Here is a 26,945-nt window from a genome sequence, read left to right as displayed (position 1 = left end):
TTTGCAGAGAAGTATAGCAACAGTTGATATGCTTCTAGTGACGAAAAGAGTCGAGACGCATGAGAATGCTCAAGTAGCAGTTGAAGAGCAAAATATTGAAATTGACCCACCAAAGACTAAATTTGGTAAGCATTCTAACTACGACGGCTAAATTTGCACGACTTTAATATACGTGTAGACCACATAAACTGCATTTTTTATTCTGTTAATGTTGAAATATTTATTATTCAAATAAACTGCAAATTCTTATAGATAGAAGAAATAAATGTGCCTTCCGTGTCTGAAAGAGTAATTGGTGCGTCCAATATAACTATGAACTTATCAAATGGTAAGCACTCCTAAGTACGTTATAAGTTAGTATTAGAATTATATCATTATTAGCAATTTGGTCAATTTGTTTATCTCTATACTTTGCTAAATGTTTATGGTGTATAGGTGATATAGCTGTTTGTCTCTTATCCCCATTTTGTTGATTTGCATCCATATGGAAATAAATTAATGAAAAGTCAAAGCTCGATTGGTAACGATGGCACAAATGATAATGATAATCTAGGGGTGTACACGGTCCGGATTGGTCCGGTTCTCTAGAAAACCAGTAACCGGACCATTTCAAACGGTTCTAGGAAATTGAGAACCAGAACCTAACCAATATATGATTGGAACCGAACCAGAACCAAACCGCAAAACCGGTCCGGTTTTGGTTCGGCTCCGGTTCCGATTCTATCTAATTAGCATCCAAACCTATCACCAGTGTGTGAGAAAGAGAGACGTGAGATTGAAATTATAAAGACTAATCCGTTAAATAAGGTTGCAAAGAATTAAAAGAATAAGAAGGTAATCTATTAGAATAGAAAAAGAAGAAAGAAAATAAAAACTTTCCTAACGAATGAGATTTCATCTCTAAATAAAGTAAGTTTAGCAAGAAAGAGATTAACTTACCAAATTACACACATATATTTATTTTATATAATTATATATATTAGTTTTAAACGGTCCGGTCCAGTTCTAACCACGGTTCTTTAATTGAGAACCAGTTACCGAACCAAAACTAACGGTTCTTATTTTTTTGGAACCATAACCTGACCGCAGAACCACAGAACCAGACCAAATATGACGGTTCGGTCCGGATCGGACCGGTTTTACGGTTCGGGCGGTTTTCTTGAACACCCCTATGATAATCTGCTTTTACCCTATGTGACGCTCAGATTGGTTTTACTTGACGAATAGGTACTTTAACATTTTAAGAGAAGCGATTAATGAATAGTAAATATGATATTTTATTGTGTATATAATTTTTTTTTTTTTTTTACTTTTTAGGGTGATGCTATGGAGGCTATTGTATGCCCGAAGAAGTAGACCATTTTAGATATCATCTTCATGAGGGACGGTTCTATCAACTTAGAGGAGTCGATTTTGTACTTGATGAGAAGTTTAATTTTGTCCGGTACCACAACAAAATGTCTTTCACTGATGATGAAGAGTTTTTAGATAAGAGATGAGAAACTTGGTATTTAAGTGATTTGGACCATTTTTGATAGTGCCATCGGCACAGGGCATTCGCTAGCTTAAATCAAGAAAGTTGATTTAAGTTTGAGATTACGTTTGAAGGCACGGGTCATCACTAGTTATCATACACACAATAGTTGTTTTCATAATGTATAAGTATGAACTCAAGTAATAAGAGTAGACAGAAAATTGAGAAAATCAAAGGAGATGATTTCTAATTAAAAGAATAAAATAAGTAGGCATCCGGTCTAAACCAAGGTTGTTAATCTCGTTCTGTACCGGCCGGTACATACAGGACTTGTGTAAAACCAATACTTTGCGTCCTTAATACTGTTTTGGCTCTAATACCGGTTCCTTACCGGCAAGTACCAGAAAATCCGACCAATATCGAGCGAGATGCAGGTATTGGCGATTTCGTCCGGAACCATTTTGCACAACTGTGACTGCTTTACAAACCCATCTGATTCAGATCGCCACCAGAGAGAGGGAGAAGGAGTGAAAGAGAAGGAGGGCAGAGAGATCAGAAAGACAAAGACACTCATCGTCTAACCAATCTTACAGCGTCGATGGGAGATTTTTGCTCCCCTTATCTTCATGCCTCTCCTCCCTTCAGAGTTGGCTCATCTCCAATCCTAGGGGAATTGGAGGATCATCAAGTCCTATTAATAAGGCGACACATGGCAACTATAAAATTAACACTCAAGATTATTAATGGCCACATAATCCTTGTCATCAAGCGAAACACCAAATAATTTCATTTCTCCTTCATTATTCCAGACACCATTGATCACCGCTCCTTCCCTCCATTTCCGTCCAACCCTCCACTAGCCATCACCATTGCTTTCCGCCTCTTCCATCCCCCTTTCCTCTATGCCCACTACCCCTTCCCCGCGATAGCCTAACCCTAGCCTTAAGAATTGGGTGTCTCAAATCTTTAATCATCACGGTCAACAAAAACTAGTTAGCGGCCATGTTTTTCGGAGGCAAAATTGTGAACTACTCCCCTCATCCCAAAATATTTGTCCGATCCGTAAAATGGAATCTAAAAAATAATACACTTTTTTCAAGAAAAATTTCAATTTTTTTCAATAATTTACTATATAAAATGAAATTGTAACGACTCTAATTTTTAATGAATAAAAATTTCATCTAAATTTTGTTATTTCTTTAATTTCATAATATTGCTTTTAATATTTCTTTTTAATTCCTATAATCCGTCATAATTAGATTTTAGCACTTTAAAATTCGTTTCTTGATTAAAAAGCCCTACTTGGCTAGTATAGTTAGCTTCTAACCCATTAGTTGAGGAAACCTAGCTATCAATTCATCTAGTTACTCTTTTCTAACCCTAAATGAACCTTTAATCATTGGACAATAAAAGTTAGGGAAACTTTTATCTATTGGACAATAGGAAACCTAGATTTTCTACCTAAGGTACCATTCTAGATTTATTAAAGTACATATAAAAGATTATATAGTCCTATGAACTCCATAGATTATTATAAGCATATTCATCTCAAGTATTTTTCTATTCATATTTTTTTTTACCATTGGTCAATACATGCTAGGGTAAACTTTACCCCTTGGATGATAATGTTAATCTTCCAACAAGTACTAGGATTTACTAAATAAATCATTTCCTAGATTTTTCCATGTGATGATATACTTATATATATATATATATATATATATATATATATATATATATGTACTTAGTAGATTTAATACCCTAGATTTCCTAAGTACATAATCTAGTATTATAATGGAACATGTGCCAAATTGGAATACTTTAATAGGGAATTTTGATTTGGAAATCTAGTAAAAGATCACCACGTACCTTGTACCTTTATTTATATATTTGGTCATACTTATATATATATATATATATATATATATATATATATATATATATATATATATATATATAGACACACACACACACACATCTATACAAAGTACAAGAGAGAGAGAATGCCGAGAGAGAGAGAGAGAGAGAGAGAGAGAGAGAGATTGGAGTGTACCTTGTCTTGATCTTCCTTTATCTTCTTATATTGTACTTGACTTGAATACAATCCATGGATATACACTTGTTCAAGCAAAATCCATTCACATTGTCCTTATTTGTACATTTACCAATATAAAAACGTTGTACAAACCTCCTTCCTTCCACCAATATCTTTCCAAATCAATCCAAAGTACTAAATCTAGCCATGCAAGTGCAAGCAACCCTTTGATCTTTCAATCAAAGCATGACAAAATCCAAGATAGGAGAGAGAGAGAGAGAGAGAGAGAGAGAGAGAGAGAAATTCGGGTGAGAGGGAGAGAGAGGGCATGCTTGGCCTATAAATAACAAGCTCATTCAAGCTTAAACTCACACCTTCACTCTTTACTCTAACTTCTCTCTAGAAATTCTAAGTTCCAAAGTTCAAGTTTCTTTAAGTTTCTTGAAGTTCTTGAGAGATACCACCATATCACCTCCAAAAACCACCCCTAAATCTTTAAAGTAGCCTAGTTTACTTAGCAAAGTTGTTTCTAGGAAGAGAAAATCCATCTCTCTTCCTTTCGAAGCACTTCGGAGCCGTTGCGCCGCCGATTCGCAAAACCGACGACCGATTCTCAAAACCGACCAACCGCCAAGAAGTAAGGTAGAATCCCTAGTCCAATAACTCTACGTATAAGCATTAAACCGTATGTTGGAAAGTATAAATTTCCTTAACCATTTTCCTTAAGTAGATAAGGTTATCTATCGTTTAGTTTTTCTTAAATAGATAAGGTTATCTATTGTATGTTTCATTAAAAAGATAAGGTTATCTATCGAATGTTTCATTAAAAAGATAAGGTTATCTATCGTTAGTGCTCAAGAAGATAAGGTTATATATCGTTTAGTTTTCAAGTAGATAAGGTTATCTATCGTAGTCGGAAATGCACGATTGACCATAAGTTTCTCTTGCTAATGAAAGTTTGAACATATATGTATGAATTGCTTGTATTACTTGTGATACAACATAAGTGATTTTCACTCTAAAGGCGTCCGTATATGTGGCGTTATGCCTTACATAAGTAATTTGAGCATGATTAGTAATATAGAGTTGGATGATCTTGCTAGTTTAGTTTCAAGATTACAATGAATGATTTAAGTTTACTTTTGTGAAAAAGTCCTACCGCGGAGTCTATGCATGAAAACGTGACACGGAAATCGAAAATATTAGAAATATGACACCTAGGGTGTGGTTAATGGAAAGGCGTGTTTTGAAAAGGTGAAATGTTTTGAAAACCACAATGTGGCCGGACATGGTAGCCTATTGTGTGGTGTGTGTTTTGTGTGTCAATGAGAACCCGGTGCGGCGGAACCATTGTAAGGATACTCGGGAGACCGGAACGGCGGAACCGAGGTTAGGTGTGTGGCTTGGTTATCCGCGGAGACGAGCCAATGCAAAGTTTGTGTGCCAATAGGAACCCGGTACGGCGGAACCATTGTGAGGATACTCGGGAGACCGGAACGGCGGAACCGAGGTTGGGTGTGTTAAAAACGGATTTTGGAAATAACAAATTGGTTATGAAATGTGGAATGGAGACACGGTTTACGAGATGTCGCATAGGAGAAACTCATAAATCTTAGACACCAACGTTGATTGAATATCAAATGCGGATGTGTCATTATTAACTATTTTGGTTAGATAAGCATGCACTATGTGGAAGTGTTGATTTTATGATATGTTGTTTGTAAGTTAAGGGTTAGAGAGTTTAGGTTATTCTATTGAGCCTTCATAGCTCACGGTGTTACCCTGGGTGACCCTGACATATTATATTGGTGGCGATGCCGATATAATGTGTCAAATCTTATAAATGAACAGGGTGAACTCTACACCTTGGAGGCTTTTGGAGCCGAGGAGCTGGCCAGAATGGAGAAAGAAGCGGAGCAGTAGATAGAAACCCTAGTTTCCCTCCTTTTGTTGAATAAAAGTACTCTTTTGAGATTATGTTGTAATATTAAGCCAGACGCCATTTATTTTGCAATGAAATTATCTATCTAACGTTCCCAAAATTTCGAAGCGTTACAGAAATCTTTTGATTTGTTTATAAGTTTGAATTTTTCTTCGAAAAAAATCTATTATTTTTAAGTTGTTGTTTTGCGGACAAGAAAAAATCATTTTTAGAATGGATGGAGTACTGATGAAATGGCTGAGGGGCAAATAATTATGTGTGCTCATCCTCAAATCCTTTAAATAGATTGTGTTCAATATTATATTCTTAGCCTTTAGATTAGAATTGGACGATCCTTCAATTCCTCAAGAATTGGAGAGGTGTCAAACTCAAAGGATAGAGTAGGTGGGGAAAAAGTTGTCCTTGATTAATGAGAAGTGCAGTGCATTTGCCTTTTGAGACGCTAGAGGGAAAATGACGGTTAATGACGTGTTTTGATAATTAATACTTCATTCATGAAGGACATTTTTAACATTTTTAGAATTAACAAATGCTAAAAATGTCCTTGGCGGATACAGTATTAATTATCAAAACATGTTATTGGCCGTCATTTTCCCAAGGCTAGACTCATGTACAACAACAAAGCATGTACCATTCCCAATAATAAAACCGGTATCATGTCCGAAACGGTATTCAGAACCTTAATCCAAACCCCCTATTTAAGTGAATTTATGTAAAACGTGTGCGTTTGAATTCGTGCCGTGCATAACACGGATTTGATACTAGTATTGTAGGAGTATTTTATTTGAACATCAAATCATAATTAGTCGACGACTAAAGAAAACATAGCGAAACTTCCTTTACATGTATTGGTGTTCCACTTTTCCCAAAAGTATTTTTTTTTCAAACGAATGTAATTTCAAACTCAAATATAATGAAAATGAAAAATATTTTTTCAATTTTTTTTATACCGTTTAAAAGATCTTAATAAGATTTATCAAACAAGATCCATATTGATAATAAAATTATTTACTTAAACACATGATTTTTGAACTTAAAATTGCCTTCCTTTTCAAAAAGTTCTTTTTCCACAAAAATGGAACAGCCCTAGGTATGATATGTTGAGGGATAGCTTTTTTAAGGAACAAACAGATTAAGGCCTCATTCTTCTAAACTTTATTAAAGATTAAGTTGTTTTGTCCTTATTTGATTTTTTTTTTTTTTGAATTTGTTAGTGTTGGCCAAATTTTTATAAATTATTGATTCGTCTCGACGAGAAAAAATCGGAAAATGAATTTTTTTAATTTTATCCCAATATTTTAAGAAATAACAACTTTTTAGCAAAATAAGCCATCAGCGAACAACCCTTAAATGTAGTTTGCTTTTTCAATTATCTAACTCTTTAACTTCATGGTCCATCTTTAATTGGCTAGCCACAAGTCAATGATCAGTTCAAAAGGCCGGTGTGCGACACCATGCACAATATGATGTTGTGCACATTCGGATCATCCGTTCGACAATTCAACGGTTCAAACTTTATCTCCACCATTCGAACATCCGAGCCGTTCATTATTAAAATGAAATCTAGACCGTTGGATTGCCGAACAGACGGCCCGAATGTGCATAACACCAAGCCACACAACACCTCCCTCGGGTTCGTTCAAGAGTAACTAACAGCAAATAAAAGTGCCAATCTTCTAGTATATATAAACGGTGATAGTCGTAAAAACACACAGCAGAGCCCGTCCCCCGAAATTCGAAAAATCAAAGCTAAAATCAACAATGGATCGTTCCATAAGTTCTACTATGAACGGTGACTCAAATTTCCCGTTCGCAACGTCAACTATGTTCGTCGCTATAGCCACATTCGCGGGCACGATGAAGCTGATCAGGTCGATGACCGACGACATGTTACAAAACCCGGCGCGATCCCTCCTCGAATCGGCCCTCCACTACTTCATCACGCCGACCTGGAACCGGATCACACCGACCTGGAACCAGATCACGATCGTAGTGAACGAGCTTCACGACGACACGAGCCGCAACCAAATGTATGATGCCGCCGAGGTGTACCTGCGCACCAAGATCAATCCCTGTAAGCGCTTCAAAGTGGGCCCCTGCACCAGGCGCTTAAAAGTGGGTAAGACTCCCCATCAGAGTAGTCTCAACGTCAAGGTCGAGAAGGGCCAGGAAATACTCGACAAGTTCGAAGATATGGAGCTCAAGTGGAGATCTCCCGAGCCCCAAGACCGAAACGTCACCTCGTCCGGGCACGAAGAAAACCGATACTTCGAGCTCAGCTTCAATACGAAGTTCAAAGTCGACAGAGTTCTGAACGAGTATTTGCCTTATGTTTTGGCCAAAGCCAAGGAGGCGGAGGGGGTTAAGCTCTACACCCGAAACTGTTCATTTGGCAACAACAAAAGCGGTTGTGGTGGAGGAGGAGGAGGAAGAGGAGCGGGTTGGGGTTCAATCAATCTCGATCATCCGGCCACGTTCGAGACATTGGAGATTGACCCCAAGTTGAAGGATGCCATAATTGACGACTTGAAGGGATTTTTGGCGGGTAAGGAGTTGGTAGGCAAGGCTCGAAAGAGATGTTACTGGTTGTATGGCCCTCCTGGTACCGGTAAATCCAGCTTGATCGCCGCCATGGCCGACTATCTCAAATTCGATGTCTACGATTTGGAGCTAACGAGTTTGTCCTCCAACTCGGAACTCAGGAGTTCACTCATGTCCACCACCAACCAATCCATCATTGTAATCAGAGATGTCGATTGCTGTGTGGGGATGCAAGATCGGCTTAAGGGGACTGAGGTTTTATTCTTATAAACTTAATTACTTTCTTTCGTTTTGTGTTTTTGTTCGTCTTTTCTGAATTTTTTTTAGATTCGAGTTATATTTGTTGGATTAATCATCAATCTCGACGAGAGTAGTCTAAAGAATATAAAATTATGAAAAAAACAAAAAAAAAATATTAAAGATGAAAAAAGTAATAAGCAACTGTCTTATTTGTTTAAAGTATAGTCTTATTTTTTTTTTTTTAGGTTAATGCTAAATCCACGACTGCTTCCTATAATGCCACGAACAATTACTTGACAATTTTATCCTCGCCAATAACATTGAATGCTCTGTATTGGCTTTTCATCTGTTTTGGTCTTTCTCTTTGCACCTCCTTCCCCACCCCACGCCCTGTTTTGAGTTTTCTCTGTCATCACCATGTACCTCCTCAGTCCTCACCCAACGTCCTATTTTCTGTGTCATTATCCCCTCGTTCTTCCCCTCCGCATCGCCAATGCATAGCATAGGTCATGGCCACTAATCCAGTCGTTAACCAAGTCAATAACATTTCGTCAATAGTTCGGTCGACTTTCGGAACACCTTTGAATAATAAGATGGAGGGCTCTCGAAACCAAAGAATAGTAAACCTTCTCAATGGTAGTGCTGATGGATTTAGGTGGCAGCAACCAAAGACAAAGGATGAGAATTTAGAGAAGGGGAAATGATGGAAAAGTATATGAACTCGATGTTTAGAACTTGATCGGGGGTTTTTTAGGGAGGGATGAAATTTGCAAGAAATAAAAGTTGCTGACTTAAGGAAAGTGATTAGATCAAAGAAAGTAAACAAAAATCTGGGTTGGGAACACCTCTTTGTGGTTTCTTGTAATGAATGAGAGAGACGGGAAAAAAAGAACGGAGAGAGAAAATGAGGGTAAATATGTCAGTGTGTGTTTGATTGTCGTGGCACTAAGAGTTTTGGTCGTGGCATTATAGCCGACCTTTTTGGTAATATCGACCCGTATTTTTATACTTTTCCGATTCTAAACGGATGATTTAGAATTAGATTAGCTTTTGTGCATTGAATACAACTGTATTTTTTGATATAGGCTCCCAGAATCTAAAAAAAATTGAGCCTTCGTATAACCAGTGGCGGAGGGAGCCTAGGCCAAGCAAGAGTTTGTAGGGTTGCAAACGAGCTTTGTTCGAAGAGATAGCAATTCGGTGGCACACGCTGTGGCCAAGAATGCTGTGAGAGGGAGTGGGGTCTGTTCTTGGGAATTTTATCCCCACTTGGCTTTTCCATCTACTTTGTGAGGATGGGAGCTCCATCTAATGTATTTGATTTTCACTGTTTCCTGATTTTAATAAAATCTCTCCTAAACTTTGGTAAAATAAAAAATAAAAAAATCCTCTACTTTAATTTTCGATTCGGTACCCCCAGCTTCGTCATTTGAACTTACTGGAGTAATAAAGAAGAAATTAAATTATTTACACCACTTGTGTAAAGATTTGTTTTATCCAAATCAATCATATTGCACCACGTCGCTATGTTCTATTGATTAGGACCACTGTTTTACAACGTGGCGCGATATAATTGATTTGGAAGAAACAAATCTTTACACCGGCAGTGTAAAGAATTTATTCTCAATAAAGAAACAATATGCTTACACATTTCACATCAATTTTTACTTGCACTTTTCAGAATTACCCTTCACTTTTACCCATTAATTTTTCAAAATGACAAAATGATAATTGTACAAAAGAAACACTTATTAAAGAACAACCCAAAATAAAATATTTGACTCTTATTTAGGAACAGGTAATTTTTTGGTACAAATTGTTCTTCCATGTATTAGTCTAGATCTCTCTTTTTAATCATTTTCATGTACGTATTTTGTTTATCATTTCATTCATAACTTTTCATTTCAAAATTATAGAAATTCCACTACATTGCAGAGATGAGACGTCTAATGTTAAAAGTAGCCACCACTTACGATTTGAACTCTCTAATATGCAATATTAAAAAATTTAAAAGTGGCTAAATCATGGGCTACAAGCAGTATATTTTAGCAATTGTTTATAATTTTTACGATAGTCTTATTTTAGAAGAAAAATATTCTTTCTAATTGGAGCAAGGTTGCTAAACATCGCAATTAAGTTCTTGTGTATTGAACTCTCTTAGACTCGATCTGCTAAGAAAATTCTAGCAATTGACTTTTGTTATAAGTAACATTTTTAGCGAATATATACGTTGGTTTTGTTATTAGTTGTAGAACCAATTTTTTGTACTATTCTAACAATATTGCTTATCACAAATTTTTTTGGTTGAAGTGTGTTAAAAGGTGTCCCACTAACTGGGCCTGAGCAAAAAACTCGCTGACCCAACCCGACCCCGAAAACATACGAACGGTTTCGATCAAGGATTCGGACGGCCCTCGGTTTCCTAGATGTAAAATATTCGATTTTCGGTTCGGCCTTCGGATGCAGGCAATCCCAACTTGTCGAACCCGAACCGTTCGATCAAAATTAGCTAGATACACACTACACCTGGCATAATCCCAACACATGACTTTTCAGATTCCTCAGTGCAAAATGTGGATCTCTCTCTCTCTCTCTCTCTCTCTCTCTCTCTCTTCCCTTCTTTAATTCCCCCTCCTCTGCAATTTTGGAACCTGGTGCACGACTCCATGTAGACGATTCTCTCTCTCTCTCATCTCTCTTTCTTCTCCATTCTCTTTGCAATGGGTGAAAATGGATGCATAACATGCAACCACCGTGAGACTAAGTCGCACCACCGTCGCATCCACAGCCTCTCTCTCTCTCTCCAGATTTGAGCCAGCCCGCCTCTGCCGTGAGCCTGCATTCCATTCCAGACGAAAGGCACACCGTTGTGGCGTCGCATCCATCATCTCTCTCTCTCAATTTTTTCCTGGGTTTTTTTCCGGTTGTGTTTGGCCGAGATTGAGTTTTGATTTGTTTTGAGTCTTCTGTCTTCTGAGTTTTGAGATTCGTTTGGCCCAGCCCCGACCCGACCCGACCAAACCAAAATACTCGGTTTTCCAGACGGTTTTCACAGTACCTCGGTTCGGGTTGCGGGTCCTCAAAAGTTCTACCTGATGTAGTTAGGTCAGGTGGCAGGTTCGATGCAAACCCGATCCGCCCCGAACCGTGCTCACCCCTGCCACTAACCTTGATTCCTGGCTATGCAGCCACATATTGTTTTTTTTTTTTAAATATATTCCATTTGAGGTGTTATTTTATTATGTTGCAGGTATCGCTATCATGTTTGTTGAGCTTCATAGATGGTTTGTGGTTGAGCTGTGGTAATGAGCGGATCATCGTTTTTACCACCAACAATTACAGGCTTGACCCTGCTCTATCGTACCATGATCTCATGGACATGCACATATACATGTCCTATTTTTCCAGTGAAGCTAAAGTTGCAGAAGAACTTAGGAAGAGAAAGAATGCCGATATTGCTCTTAGTGGAGTGGTCAATTTACTCAAACGCAAGAAGATGGAAGCCCATGAGATTGAGCAAGACAGAACCATTGAACTTCAGGTAGTGCAGAAAAAAAATGAACTTAAAGTGCACAAAGTAAAAAGGTTGAAATTAAAACAAATGCGATCACAAGGAAGTCGGTGAAAAACAAGAGGAAAGGTCGTTCATTAGAGGAGAAAAGTGTCAAGTCACTCAAGTAAAGCTCTAGAAGGCGTGTCAACCTAGTTGGGATATTTACTTCAAGTTGTAATGCCGGTTATCTTGTCCCTTTAGTCTTTGCCGTTCAAAAAAAAGCTTAAGAAGTTGTGTAGCTCGCGCAACTAAGGCCGTCTCAGTCTAATGCCATCTCATCCCAAGTGGTGGTTTAGTTAGTGTCAAGTTGTGATTAGGTGCTTGTATAAATAGGAGAAAAACTTATTCACAGAGGACTCACTCCGTGAAAAAGCAATTTGCAGCCTCCAATGCCATTTCACCACCTCAGCAATTATGTCTTTTAATTGCAGTAAAAAAATGTCCTTTCACATGTGCAACCATTTTCTCTTAGTCTCCGTTTGTTGCCCAATGAGCATATTGGTTGATGATTATGTGGGACCTATTTTGAATTTCAAAACAAATAATTCAAACCACAAGTTATTCTTAAAATATTTTTTTATGGAATTTTGTTAAAAATTAGCTCAATCCGATATCCGTAAAAAAAAATTCAGCATTCGTAGAAGCCGGCCTACAGATTCTAAAAATGAGCCTAATTAATTAGGGCTAAGAAGCCCATAAATTCAACGGTTGCGATCAAATGATCATTTTACCATAGAGGAAATTACCAGGCACCTTGTTTTAGTGAACACAGTAATTCATGAATTTATAGCTGAACTAATTAAGTGTAAATCATGTAAACGAACCATAAATTTGACGATTTTTTTTTTTTGACCAATATTATATAACAGTAAAAAAAAAAACCACTGACAACAATGCTAGAGTCCTTCAAATTGAAGCATCTATACATGAGATTTGACTTGCGGGAGGGAGGAAATCAAATAATGAAACAAAAAACTGAGGGGGTGTTTGGCAAGGTAATTTTTACATTTTCACATTTTTATTTTTTCATTTTGGATGTTTGATTCTTCATTTTCAAACCTCATTCTCCCAAACCTCATTTCCTGATTTTGACAATTCAAGCAAAAATCGAGAATTAGGTCCGGAGGTCCTTGTTACGTTTTTTCCTTTTTCCATTTTCTGGTGAATTAGCAAAATACGTTAGGTCTCCTTGTCGCCTTGGAATTTGGACTTGAATGAGAATTAGCTGTGGACCGTGTGTTGAAATTTGTTGTTTCATGATTTTTCAAATTTTAGTTGTGTAATGTTGGACTTGTGGTTTTTTTTTTTTTTTTTTTGCTTCAGTTGGGTTTTTAATTTGTTTGCTAATATTAAGGATTTGTGTTTCTTTTATTGTTCTTTATATTATGAGGTATGTGTTTGGCGTTAAATTAAAGTGGTGGAATTTCTTATTTCAAATATTACTTGTAACATGGTCTTATTATTTAAATTCTAAAATACCAAATAAAAATATCGAATATCATTACTGAACATAAATTGTGGACAGAATTGGAAGGGAATGAAAGAGCTTTCAAATTCTTCCTATACCTCACATATGAAAATTTAAAAAAAAATGATAAAAATTAAATATTTTTACATAGTTTAACACAATTATAAAGGCCAAAGGCAAAAAGAAGTAAATATTTATACTCCTTTTAAAACAATAATAAAGGCCAAGGGCAACTTGGTAAAAAACCAATTCGTAATTCATTTTTATCATTCATTTACCAAACACTACTACTGTTTTAAAATACATTCTGCACATATTTTCCAAACACTCCTTCATTTTCCAAAACACATTCTGACCATAATCGAAAAAGCCAAAAAGTTGAAAATGAAAAGTCAAAAAGTAAGCTCTCAAACAGCACCCCTGAATACATGATGAGTTAAAATTCTTTCCACCCATGGAGGAAACCTCTGGTTTTTCACGACGGCCCGTTATGAGCCCCATAAGCATTTTTTGTTATAATCTGAACCATCCATTTTGCAGGACCCACAGAATAGTATATATATTTATGCAAAAAATGAGCTTTATCGGACGTCAATAGGTATATTAAAAGTCGAATTTTGGTTGATGAAAAATGGACAGTCATGGATAGTTTAACTTCAAAATCCACGACCACCCATTCTGTAAACCAAAATTCAAGTTTTGATATACCTATCGATATCCAATCAAGTTGACTTTTTTCATGGATATACTACTTTACGTATCCTACAAGATAAACGGTTCAGATTATAATAAAAAGAAAGTCTTGTGAGGGCCACAGGCTGTGATGGTTTCCACCTCTGGTTGTAGTAAAGGGTGGAGACGAACTGGACTACGAAGGAAAAAGACAGCGGAACCAGACCATGCACCGTAGTGGCGGAGCCGGGACTTTGTTATCGGGGGGCGGCTTAACAGACATATATTTTTTATCGGAACGTATAATTATTATATCTTAAGATTTTTGCTTTTTAGTTCATTACATTTGAACATTGAATTGATTCTTTAGGCTATTTCTACTGTCACGTGTTTATTTTTTATTTATGAAAGAATTGAGAAATGATAATGTAAAATAACAATTTTTTTTATCAAATCGAAGCAAAACTATTAAAATTATAAGTAACTATATACGAATAATTATCAATAATATTTAAAATCAAGTATATATAAAATAAAAATTTTAAAACTCGGATGCTCGGGAAGCCGGAACGGCCCCCCGAGCCCCTACACACCTCCGCCCCTGCATGCAGCACCCTATTCCAACAAACCAGAGCACGCTTAATTAAAAAAGATTGATTGATAGTTAGATGTAACGATTAAGACCAATTGAAAAATCGAATGCGATGCCAGAGAGGAGGATTGCTAATCCAGTGAAGTTGATTAAACGTAATTCCCGATTCGATCCTAGCTTCTGTAGTGATAATTCTTTCAGCCGATTGATAACTTATTTCGTTTAAGAGGAATTGGTAATGAGGTGAGATTAGAATTGAGATTGATATGATTAGATCGTGGAATTGTTAATTACATGTTTGTTTTGACTCGAATGAAATTGGATTAAAATTATTTGTTTCCAATTTTACCCTTGCAATGAAAACACTATTTTCATTATTTTCCACCTAATTGTGAGGTTTGTCACAAATTGCCCTTGAACCAAATTCAAGAACCATTTGGTCATATTACATATTTTTCTGGAAGCATTTTTTTTTTTTTCCACATTTCAAAGGCATAAATATGGTAAAAGCATTTTTCTGGAAGCTTTTTAACTACGGTAAATACGTGCACTTTTTTTTTTTTCACATTTCAAAGCCTTTTTGTGGAAGCATTTTTTTTTTTTAACCACTTTTCACAAGGGCAGTTCTATAAATACGTACGGTACACATATGGGTCTTCTCACATCCAATCCCATGGGATAGGTTTCATAATACCACCCCCCATGGGTTGGTGAATCCTGCCAACTGGGGGGATTATGAAACCCATTGGATTAGCAATCCCATCTCCCCAGGGTTGGTGAATCCCTCTTTATTTGTTTTATCTGGACTTATGGTCTTTAGTTGTTAGGCTTCGGCCCTTTGGGGTTTCTCTTTGGTTGGCATCTTGCCAATCAAAGTTTTGGGGATGGACACTTATTGCCCTTCTCCTTGCTCTTTTTAGTGGTACACATATGGGTCATCTCACATCCAATCCCATGGGATAGGTTTCACAATACCACCCCATGGGTTGGTGAATCCTGCCAACTGGGGGGATTATGAAACCCATTGGATTAGCAATCCCATCTCCCCAGGGTTGGTGAATCCCTCTTTATTTGTTTTATCTGGGCTTATGGTCTTTAGTTGTTGGGCTTCGGCCCTTGGGGGTTTTTCTTTGGTTGGCATCTTGCCAATCAAAGTTTTGGGTCACGGATGGACACTTGTTGTCCTTCTTCTTGCTCATTTTAGTCTTTGTAATCACTCAAAAATTAATAAAAATATTTTTCGTTGTTCACAAAAAAAAAAAAAACATGAATTCTCTAAATCCCTCCACTTTAGTAGTACTCCTATTCTAACCTTGAAAACTGATATCAAACATGGCCTAACTCATGACTAGCCACGAGTCAATGAGTTCAAGAGTAACCAGAGCAAAAGTGTCAATCTTCTATACATGAACAGTGATAGTAGGAAAGGCACCCCAGAGCCAAACAATCAAATGGACTCAAACCAAGAGCATCCAGAGCAAAAGTGTCAATCTTCTATATATGAACAGTGATAGTAGGAAAGGCACCCCAGAGCCAAACAATCAAATGGAATTCCTTATTGTGCTCACACTCAGGACCTCAAACCAAGAGAAAATTTCCACTATTTATTTTATCACAATATACAAAGCTATCTAAAAATTCTCTAGCCCCACACACACACACACACACACACACAAGAGATTGAGAGAAAATTTCCACCATGTATTTTATCACAATATACAAAGCTATCTAAAAACTCTCTAGAAAATCACACCGGTTCCACTCCGGAGAGCCACACACCAACTTCCCACACTCACCTCACCCTCTCCCTCTCCCTCTCCCTCTCCCTCACATGGCTGCACCACACCCTTTAGGGTTTACAAGAGAGGTATATAAAGACAAGGGCTCCAAGGAAATAACACATAACACCACAATTAAGGGCCCGATTGGATGCGGTATGAGTTTTGGGTGTATTAGTTATGGAGGGGGATAAGATAGTAAGAGGGTATTAGTTAAGAAGGGAGGGCCCACATTGATGTGACATTTATAGAGGGTATATTAAAATGTAGATGGTTTGGATGATGTATTAGAAAGAAGGGTGTATGATGTAAAAAATTGTCCAATGACTCTTTTGCCCTTGTGCAGTCCCAAATTTTATTATATATAACATTAATTATATAATTGCAAAACTCAATATATTTAATTACTTTTTGACAATTTTAAGCTATAATAATTTACTTCATTAACAAATTAAATAATTTAACAAATTTGTAAAATATAAATTTTGTTTTTTTAAAGATGGGAAACTTGTAGGAGTAATACACATGGTCACACGTGTTTTTCAAAATTGTTTGTGACCATTGGATTGCTCTCCATTATTCTAAACCATTTTATTTGGGTTGATTTCAACCACACATGATAATTTTCCCCAACTTTGGGAGCCTCGGCTGCCTTTCTGCCTTCAGAAATGATTCGTGCACAGCAAGCTGTGCACAGTAGCTTTTTTCTCCCGTCTCGGGTCATACAAAGATGATCGGAGCCGCTCATTTTGTTCAAAATATGTCGTTTAAGGTCTCTGTAAAAAATGAGCTTCGTTCGATATCGTTTGAGGCGTTAACAAAACACCCAAAATCACTTCAGAATTTAGGCTTAAGTTCTGAAGTGATTTTGGGTGTTTTGTTAACGCCTCAAACGATATCGAACGAAACTCATTTTTTACAGAGATCGTAAACGATATATTTTGAACAAAATGAGCGGCTCCGATCATCTTTGTGCGATCCGAGGCGGGAGAAAAAGGCTGCTGTGCACAGCAGTCTGTGCGTGTAGCATTACTCTTCTGCCTTTCTGCCTTTATCCCAACTGTATAGTTGTATATACAGAGAGAGAGAGAGTTATGAACACACAGAGAGAGAGAGGAGAGGAGAGAGAGAGAAGAAAGACAAAAGCGTAGAAGAAGAAGAATAAGGAGGAGGAGCAGCCCCACTGATTGTCTCTTCCGATCTATACACAACCCATCCCAATTTGGCAATCGTCTCTCTCTCTCTCCGATCGGTGGGTTGTCTCTCTCTCCGATCTGTACACAACTCACCCCCAAGAACAGGTACATCTCTCTCTACGTATACATACATATTTTTTGTGTATTTGTTTTTGTGGTGGTGCTGGTGGTGATCTGTTGTTGGTGGTGTTGTTCTTCTTGTTTCTTCTCTGTAGCATGAGAGAGAGCCGTTGGGGGAGGGGGTTGAGGAGGGGCGTTTTGGTCAAAAATCAGGCGTATACACCTGGATTAGCTATTGCTACCTGGAGAGGTAGCAATAATTTATGGCTGTTCTCGGTGTATTAGCGAATACGGGGATTAGCTAATACGGGGGAAAAAGTGGATGCCAAACGGTGTATTGATTTCTCATCCGGGTGTATTGTGTAATACACCCGCCGTATACACCATCCAATCGGGCCCAGGGTGTTACAAAAAAGAATCACCACCACCACTTTGGGTGGACCCCAACACTCCTAAAGTTACAAATTTGACAAATCACCAAGAGTTGCCCCACCAAAAGACATCATTTATGGTTAGAGCATTATTGACACGAATATCATTGTGAAGAAACATTGTCTGAAATAACCGATTGTGGACAAAATATTTTTATAAAGACGAAACTAATAATTAACCTCACAAAAACGAAAGACATAACTCTCACGGATCAAATGACAATTAAGTTGATATGAAGAGATGAGAAAATCAAAGCAAATAGTACAGTAAAGAGGAAGCCATTTAGAACTAGGACTATGGCTTTCCCTCACACTGCCGTACAAGGATAATAAAATCCTAGGAGAGGGAAAATTATTCAATGTCCTTAATTAAGGCACTAGCGTACCCCAAACCCTTTCTTCACTATATCTTTGTGTGTTGTCCATCACAAAATGTGTAAGACCCACACAAATATATAATAGAGAAGAGTTTGGGGTACCGCCACATAGTGTTCTAGGGATATAGAATAATTACTTCTAGAAAAGTTAGGGAAAGGGAGAAAGGAAAAATATTTGTAACTTCCCTGTTAAGAACTCCAATTTTTTTACCGATCAAAATAGAATCCTTTTATTTTTATTCAAAGTGACGTGTTGTCAACTGGCTAATCGAACATTTGGCATTTGACATCATCAGTGACTTCCCACAAAGGATGGAATAATAAAATTTCGTACTCCTACTATTTTTATGAAAAATTATTCAATGCCCTGAGGCACCGCCACATGATGTTCCAAGCCTCTCATCAACCACATATGTTGTGAGGTCCGAGACTAAGTAGGAGGACCCTACATCAATGTATGGTGAGAAAAGACTTGGGACACCACCACGTGGTGCTCTAAGGATACTGAATAATCCCTCATGTCAAGTTTCCAACAAAATAAGAAAGTCTTTATTTATCCTTTTAGATTGCGTGAAACGATATAAATTTAGTTCCTTTTTTTCAAATATCTTTTTTTAACTTCATGGCCTAATTGGCTAGCCACAAGTCAATGAGTTCAACAATAACCAGCAGCAAAAGTGTCAATCTCTTCTTCTTCACACAGCAGAGCCCGTCCCCTGGAATTCCGAAAAATCGAAGCCAAAACCAACCATGGATTCCATAATTTCCATGTACAATGCCACAGGTTTCCCGTTCGCGAAATCGACCATATTTGTTGCTTTCGCCACGTTCGCGGCCACGATGAAGCTGATCAGGTCGATGACCAACGACATGTTACCGAGGCCCGCGCAATCCTACCTCGAATCGGCCCTCCACTACCTCATCACCCCGACCTGGAACCGGATCACGATCGTCGTGAACGAGGTTCACGACGACATGATCAGCCGCAACCAAGTGTACGACGCGGCGGAGGCGTACCTGCGCACGAAGATCAGTTCCTGCACCAAGCGCTTAAGAGTGGGCAAGACTCCCCAACAGAGTAGCCTCAACGTCAGCGTCGACAAGGGCCAGGAAATACTCGACAGGTTCGACAATAACATGGAGCTCAAGTGGAGACTCGTGTCTAACGAGTCCCAAAATAAAAACGGACACGAAAACCGCTTTTTTGAGCTAAGCTTCAACAAGAAGTTCAAAGTCGACAGAGTCCTAAACGAGTATTTGCCTTTCGTTTTGGCCCGAGCCAAGGAAATTGCGTACAACGACGTCGGAAAGGTCGTTAAGCTCTACACCAGAAACTGTTCATTTGGCAACAACGAAAGCGGTTCTGGCGGAGGAGGAGGAGGAGGAGGAGCGGATTGGGGTTCAATCAATCTTGATCATCCGGCCACGTTCGAGACGCTGGGGATGGACCCCGAGTTGAAGGCTGCCATAGTTGAAGACTTGAGGGGATTTTTGGGGGGCAAGGAGTTCTGCAAGAAGGCAGGCAAGGCTCGGCAGAGATGTTACTTGTTGTATGGCCCTCCTGGCACCGGTAAATCCAGCTTGATCGCCGCGATGGCCGACTATCTCAAATTTGATGTCTACGATTTGGAGCTAGCGAGTTTGTCATCCAACTCGGAACTCAGGAGTTCGCTCATGTCCACCACCAACCGGTCCATCGTTGTAATCAGAGATGTCGATTGCTGTGTGGGGATGGAAGCAGATCGGCTTCCGGGGACTGAGCAGCCATATGAACCCCGCAACAAGGTTTGCTATTTACATTAACCTACCCTGATTTCCTTTTTTCCCGATATGTGGCCTTAAAACCAGAAGCAGGAGGCCTGCTGTCCCCTGCCGCCCTGGCCAAATGCCACCGTCCTGAAGCCAAAAACTTGATCTGAATCATCTATTTACTGCGCCGTTGTCAATGTCCAAAAAATTTAAGTCAAACATAATGATTCGTTCTCTAGGTTATCGATATTCGGTCAACTTGAAATTTTTCATGGCCATAGTTCGCGTTGAGAACTTTTAAGTGAAGGATATCGATTTACAGCGCTGTTATCAATGTCCAAAAAATTAAGTCAAACATAGTGATTCGTTTACTAGGTTATCTACGTTCGATCAACTTGAAATTCGAGGCCATAGCACGCATTTAAATCTTTTAAGTGAATGATTTGAATCAAGTTTTTGGGCTCGGGGCGGTGGCACTTTTCCCCGGGGCGGCAGCCTGCCACCGTTCGACGGACAGCTGGCCCCCCGCTTCCCGTAAAACTTTCCCATCGTGTAATGTTTGAGTACTTGCCATTCTTACGTAAATATGGGTTTACCTGTCAGTGAACGGATGGCTTAGATTAGTTTTTGTGCATTCAATACACCTGTAGTTCTTTTCGTTATGTTGTCATTTGAGGTGTTCTTTTTTTATGCTTCAGGTGTCGCTATCATGTTTGTTCAGCTTCGTAGACGGTTTGTGGTTGAGTTGTGGGGACGAGCGGATCATCGTTTTTACCACCAACTACAGTTACAGGCTCGACCCTGCTCTATCGTGCCCTGGTCGGGTGGACATGCACATACACATGTCCTATTGTTCAAGTCAAGTATTCAAGCTCCTTGCTTCCGATTACCTCGGTGTCCATGATCGCCACGCGCTCTTTGGTGAGATAGAAAACCTGTTGGAAAATGAACACGTCACCGTCGACCAAGTTGCAGAAGAACTCAGGAAGAGCGAGAATGCCGATATCGCTCTCAGAGGAGTGGTCAATTTACTCAAACGCAAGAGGATGGAAGCCCACGAGATTGAGCAAGACCGAAACCGATGGGCTAGAAGATCAGTGGATGGAGAAAAATGAACTTGAAGTGCATAATGTTTATGTGAGTGTGTGGGGAGTTGAGAGGGACAGAGACAAGGTTAGGACTTATGAGTAAATGATTGGGCCAAAGTTAGAGCTGAAGATCAGTGGATGGCTGTGATTTGCAGGCGTTGAGTTGGGGAAATTGTAGAATTGAGTTTGTGTGGTGGGTATTTGTTTCAAGTCTTGTATAAGTAGTACGCATTTGTATTGTAATTCTTGTGGGAGTTCAACTATGAGAGAGAGAGAGTGGTAAGATTGAAATCAGTTGGTTATTTTGTACTGTTTTGTTGTTGATTTCAATAAAAGAGGTTGGCTTATTCACAGAGGCTCTGTGAGATTCACGGAGCCGCGCGATCTCGGCCATTCATTTCGACTTTAGACGGTTTAGAGTTGAATGAAATTTTTTTAGAGAAAAGTTAAACTCTTTTCCAGAAAAGTTTCATTAACATCCGAACCGTTCAAAACACTTTTGGACAATCGCAATTCACCTCCATGGAGCCCTCCGTTAAAAAAATTTTCTTTTAATAAAATTGTTGAGTTGTGTGTAATCTCTCTACGTTATCACCGATGGATCAGAACTCCCTCCACAACAATAGTTTTAGAGCCTAACGGGAGCGTTTTTGGTCACTACCGAATTTTGTGCAGAACTCATAGTGACCAAAACCATAAAAATTTTGAGATCACCACATTGTTCTCCGTGGTCAGACGATCGATCCAATATCTAGAGATCGGCCGGAGAAGAGCTCACGTGCTGGTCAGAGAGTAGGCGCGTGAAAAAGATTCGCGGAGGATGCGCCGATCGCACGCACACACGTCACCTTCAAAGGATGGACGAGTTAAAGATATATGCTTGATTCAGTATATTACAACCAGATTTCCTAAACAAAACTTGTACTTGAGACATTGCAACTTTTTTATGTGCTTTCCTCCTGAAGCCTAATTAGGGCTAAGAAGCCCATAAATTCAACAGTTGTGGTCAAAATGATCATTTTACCAAAGCTGAAATTACCAGACACCTTGTGTTAGTGAACAACACAGTAATTCATGAATTTATAGCCGAACTAAGTGTAAATCATATGTAAACGGACCTAGAATTTGATGAATATTACAATAGTACGTACGTAGAAAAAACACCGACAACACTGTGAGAGTCCTTCAAATTGAAACCCCTATACATAGGACGTGAGGGAGAAAAAATACGAAAATGATCAAACAAAAAAATGAATATGTGATTTACGACATTTAACTAGAGATGCTTGTAGTAAAAGGAGGAGACGAGGTGGTCAACACAGGAATGAGACAGCGGAACCAGATCGACCACCACCCTGTTCCAACAAGCCAGAGCACGCTTAATCAACAGAGATCGGTTGTTAGTTAGACGTAATGGGCTAGACCAATTGAAAAATCGACTGCGATGCCAAAGAGGAGGATTGCTAATCCAGTGAAGTTGATTAAGCGTAATTCCCCATTCCATCCTAGCTGCTGTAGCAATTCTTTCTGCATCAAGCCAGTCAGGGCCGATGCTATCGCCATGTACAACAGCGCTCTACCGCCGCAAATGTGCCATGGGACTGCCGTTGCTCTGGTGGAATATGAAGCACTTGGCAACCAAAACACACTGAACCCAAACAGCCACTGCAAAATAAACAACAGTAAGAATTTCATTAGACAAACTTTTTTAATTTCCCTTTAATTAACTAGTTTTGGGTGTGATAATAATGACATCTAGTTTGAGTTAGGAATTGGATCATCTCCGGTCCTTACTATGGACTGGACGGAACAGTCCAAAATCTCAATCATCCATTGCTGCAAAATCAATGGTTCGAATTTGCACTGAAGTAAGAGTCTGAGAGCAAATCCGAACCATTGATTATTATGGTCCAATTTTGGACAGTTCTGCTTGGAACAATCTAGCTAGCCAGTCCAAAACTTGGATCAAAGAGAATCCGAACCCTTTGAGTTTTACCTGCAATATATACAAGCAGATTGTTCCCATGCCTATCCAGGAATGCAAGCTAGTCATATGCTTCACACTTAGCATATTGTGATACTTGAATGCAGCACATAGTCCCACAATCCCCAGAACAATAGCAATAAAGTGGAGAACCATGTGCGCGAACTTTTGAACTGTTCTCTCAGCTGGTACCGTCTTGTACGCCATAATCGCTGCACACAGACAGACAATGGAATCCTACAGTTCATACCGTTTTGCACTCCAAATAAAGGGAGCAAATTATAAAAACGAGTAATGATGGGTTCGATTATTTTCCTTTCAGGCGTCATTAGCAAAACCAAACAGAGACATGTTACAATTCAAAACTAAGAAAAGAAAATAGAAAAAAACTGAAACACAGTTGTACCTTCTCCGGCAAAGAAGACGAATCCAAATACCATAAGAAAGGGGTGAACCTGCCAAAAACAAGTCCAAACGCGAATTCAAACAACACAAAGTCAAGTAATTGTACCGGTTATACGTTTCCAACGTAATTCAAGTAAAGCTAGCTTAAGAGGGATTGATTTACATTGAAAACGCGATCTGGGTTGCCAGAATCGTAATAGATGCCCTCTCGAAAATGAAGCAACCACAGGAGCACGAGGAGGATTGCTAGCACACCCAGCAAGTGAGCTAAAGCGGTAATACCAGAGGCTGTCCTCCTGTAACGACCCCTTTCAAAGCTATCCATTTCAAGTTTGAAAATCTAGTCGAAAAAAATATGGCCGGAGTTTAAGTTTTGGGTTGCTTTTGGTTTTGGACAGCATTTGTGTTGCGGACAATGGGTTTTTATAGTCTGCCTAACTGCTTCAAAGTGAAGAGTGACATATTTTTTTCTTCTTATTGGGGTTGCTTGAAATGTTGGATTTGGTATATATCTGAGTCATACTTTTGAGTTTTACAAAAGCATATCGACATATGGAATCAACCCAGCTATAAACCTAAGTGCAAAGTGATCTTGGATTCTTTCTCCAAAAAAAAAGGAAGTGATCTTGGATTCTACTGTAGTTCACAAGTTTCACAAAGGTCCTTTGGCCGCCAAAAGATAATCTTCGAAAGTCGAAGAGAAGATTGTGAGCCGTGTCGCATGGACCAGAGTACCAGATTATGTATGTGTGTTTGGGATGGGGAACCGGAACCGGGGTCCCTGTAGTGCCCAATCTAAGTCGGACACTACACCCCTGTAGTGCTCAATCTGAGTCGTCCGTTCGGCAATCAATATTGGTCCATATTATTTTACATGTAAAGTAACATCTTACATGTAGGATAATATTTGATATTTGAATCGTTGAAAATACTGAACTGCTAGAATTAAGGATATGATTTAGTCAATATTTGATTTGGTCAATATCCTTAATTGTGTAATCTTATTTTATGCCATAAGTGTAGAATATTTCCATGTAATCTTGTATTCTTTCCTTGTTAATGTTTGTACTATATATATTGTACAACTACGATGAATGGAATTATCAGAAAATTACTCCACAATTGTGTTTATTTTCATGGTATCAGAGCCAGGTTCAATCTCCTTTTCTTAAACTCTAGGAATTGAAGTAGGTCCTGTATTCACAATTGTTGGTGTTTCTGTTCATATCATTCCGCTGCAAAATTTTCTTCTAGTGCCGTCATGGCTGAAGTAAGTGGTGCTAAATCACCAAAGAAGAACGAATCTTCGACTATTGTGTCTGGTCTCCATATGCAGGAAACATCCTCTCTCATCACTCCGGAACGGCTGGACGGTACCAATTATGTGGAGTGGTCTTTGAATGCCCGAAATAAAATCCGTGGGAGAAAACGTTGGGGTTATATTTCGGGTACCAAGGCTGCTCCATCAAATAAAAAGTCTGAAGAGTATGAAGAATGGGAGGATGAAAACTGGTTGGTCAAATCTTGGCTTCTTGATGCGATGACAAAGGATATTCGGGGCTTTACTCCAAAAGCAAATCTAGCCACAACCCTTGCATTCACTGTTAAGTCTGGTATGTCTTTTACTGGAAATAGTAATTGGATAATTGACTCTGGCGCAACAGACCATATGACTTGTGATCATTATAAGTTTAGTCATTTATCTCCTAAATGTTCCAAAGCCACTATCACCACTGCTAATGATGTATCATCTCCGGTTATTGGAGTTGGTACAGTTCCATTATCTTCCACGTTAAAAATCCATGATGTCTTATTTGTGCCGTCGTTAAATTGTAATATTCTCTCTGTGAATCAATTAGCCAAATCTCATGATTGTGTTGCTCTATTTTTTCCTACTCACTGTGTCTTTCAGAACATCCATACTCGGGAGAAGATTGGCAGTGGTAGACAAATGGGCGGATTGTACTATCTTGAAGATGGATTCCAACAATCCGATAAAAAAGGGCACGCTCTTGTGGTAAATGGAGATTCGATGAATAAAAAAAAGGAGGAAATTTGGTTATGGCATAGGAGATTGGGACATCCTTCATTTGGCTATCTTAGGAAATTATTTCCATCCTTGTTTCATGGATGTAATCTTTCAGATTTTGTTTGCGAAACTTGTGTGAAAGCAAAAAGCCATCGTACTAAATTTCATTTGAGTGATCATAAAACAGATTTACCTTTTTCATTAGTTCATTCAGATGTTTGGGGACCGGCCCCAATTTCTACTCTTAATGGGATGAGGTGGTTTATAACTTTTGTTGATGATTGCACTCGCATGACTTGGGTTTATCAAATGAAACACAAGAGTGATGTTTGTTCAATTTTTCGCATGTTCTATCAAATGATAACTACTCAGTTTGGTGTTCCAATAAAAGTCTTTCGTTCTGATAATGGTGGTGAGTACGAAAAGAAAGAATTGATGGAATTTATGCACTCTGAAGGGATTATTCACCAAACATCTTGCACAGATTCTCCTCAACAAAATGGTGTCGCAGAGCGAAAAAATCGACATTTATTGGAAATTACTCGGTCTCTTTTAATTGGGGGTCATGTTCCTATTTACTTGTGGGGTGAAGCTTTGAATTCGGCGGTCTATTTAATGAACCGTACGCCATCCAGTGTTCTTAATTTTCGAAGACCATTGGATGCCCTTTCTGACCATTGTACTCTCCCACCGGTAGTACTTCTGGCTCCACGAATTTTTGGGTGTGTGGTTTATGTTCATTTGCATCCGCGCCAACGGACTAAGCTTGAATCTCGTGCTTTGAAGTGTGTTTTTGTGGGATATGGGAACAATAAAAAAGGCTACAAGTGTTTTGATCCAAAAACTCGAAGGCTTTATGTTTCCATGGATATTACCTTCCACGAGACCGAACTTTTTTACAGGGCGCCAATTCCTAATTTACCATTTCCAGGGGAGAATTCAGACGAAGTGATAAATTATGCAGAACTGGAAGCATTTTTTACCTCAGAAAATATTTCTTCATCCGAAGATTCTTCAGGACAAGGTGAATTTTCAGATGAAAGGGAAGAGTTATCGGTTGTTGAACCAGAGACGTCTCATACTGAAGATAATGCTCTTCATGATAGTACAATGCCTCCCAACAATTCAACACAACCACTGAGCCAGTCTTCTTCTGAGATTCCTCCAGAGGTATCCACTAACCCTAACTCCACTGGTAGTGATGATCTTTTTTCTGAATCTCAAGTGTCTCAATATCGTCTTCCGCCTCGTTCTAATCGTGGTGTACCACCTGTTAAATATGAGCCTGATCCTAAATCCAACGTTAGATACCCCATTAGTAATTATGTGTC

At 38.7% G+C, this 26,945-nt stretch overlaps 3 protein-coding genes across 3 annotated transcripts; 2 read left to right on the top strand and 1 right to left on the bottom strand.

Annotated features, from left to right (window-relative positions):
- Window positions 1-7,151: 7,151 nt before the first annotated feature.
- Window positions 7,152-11,990, top strand: LOC131324857 (AAA-ATPase At2g18193-like). Its single transcript, XM_058357021.1, has 2 exons — window positions 7,152-8,247; window positions 11,483-11,990. Exons 1-2 carry the CDS (start codon window positions 7,213-7,215, stop codon window positions 11,855-11,857), a joined length of 1,410 nt encoding a protein of 469 aa, XP_058213004.1. The 5' UTR covers window positions 7,152-7,212; the 3' UTR covers window positions 11,858-11,990.
- Window positions 11,991-19,003: 7,013 nt separating this feature from the next.
- On the top strand, window positions 19,004-21,545 carry LOC131324856 (AAA-ATPase At2g18193-like). The gene is made up of 2 exons (XM_058357020.1): window positions 19,004-20,144; window positions 20,807-21,545. Exons 1-2 carry the CDS (start codon window positions 19,110-19,112, stop codon window positions 21,221-21,223), a joined length of 1,452 nt encoding a protein of 483 aa, XP_058213003.1. The 5' UTR covers window positions 19,004-19,109; the 3' UTR covers window positions 21,224-21,545.
- Window positions 21,546-22,248: 703 nt separating this feature from the next.
- On the bottom strand, window positions 22,249-24,049 carry LOC131324855 (probable transmembrane ascorbate ferrireductase 3). Its single transcript, XM_058357019.1, has 4 exons — window positions 23,749-24,049; window positions 23,587-23,635; window positions 23,193-23,392; window positions 22,249-22,861 (listed from the first exon to the last, which is right to left on the bottom strand). The coding sequence occupies exons 1-4, from the start codon at window positions 23,908-23,910 to the stop codon at window positions 22,601-22,603; spliced, it is 672 nt and encodes a 223-aa protein (XP_058213002.1). The 5' UTR covers window positions 23,911-24,049; the 3' UTR covers window positions 22,249-22,600.
- Window positions 24,050-26,945: the final 2,896 nt, after the last annotated feature.

Source organism: Rhododendron vialii, chromosome 4a, assembly GCF_030253575.1.
Source record: "Rhododendron vialii isolate Sample 1 chromosome 4a, ASM3025357v1".
Classification (NCBI taxonomy): domain Eukaryota; kingdom Viridiplantae; phylum Streptophyta; class Magnoliopsida; order Ericales; family Ericaceae; genus Rhododendron; species Rhododendron vialii.
Note: the sequence above shows the minus strand (reverse complement) of the source record. Positions and strands in the feature narration are given on the sequence as shown.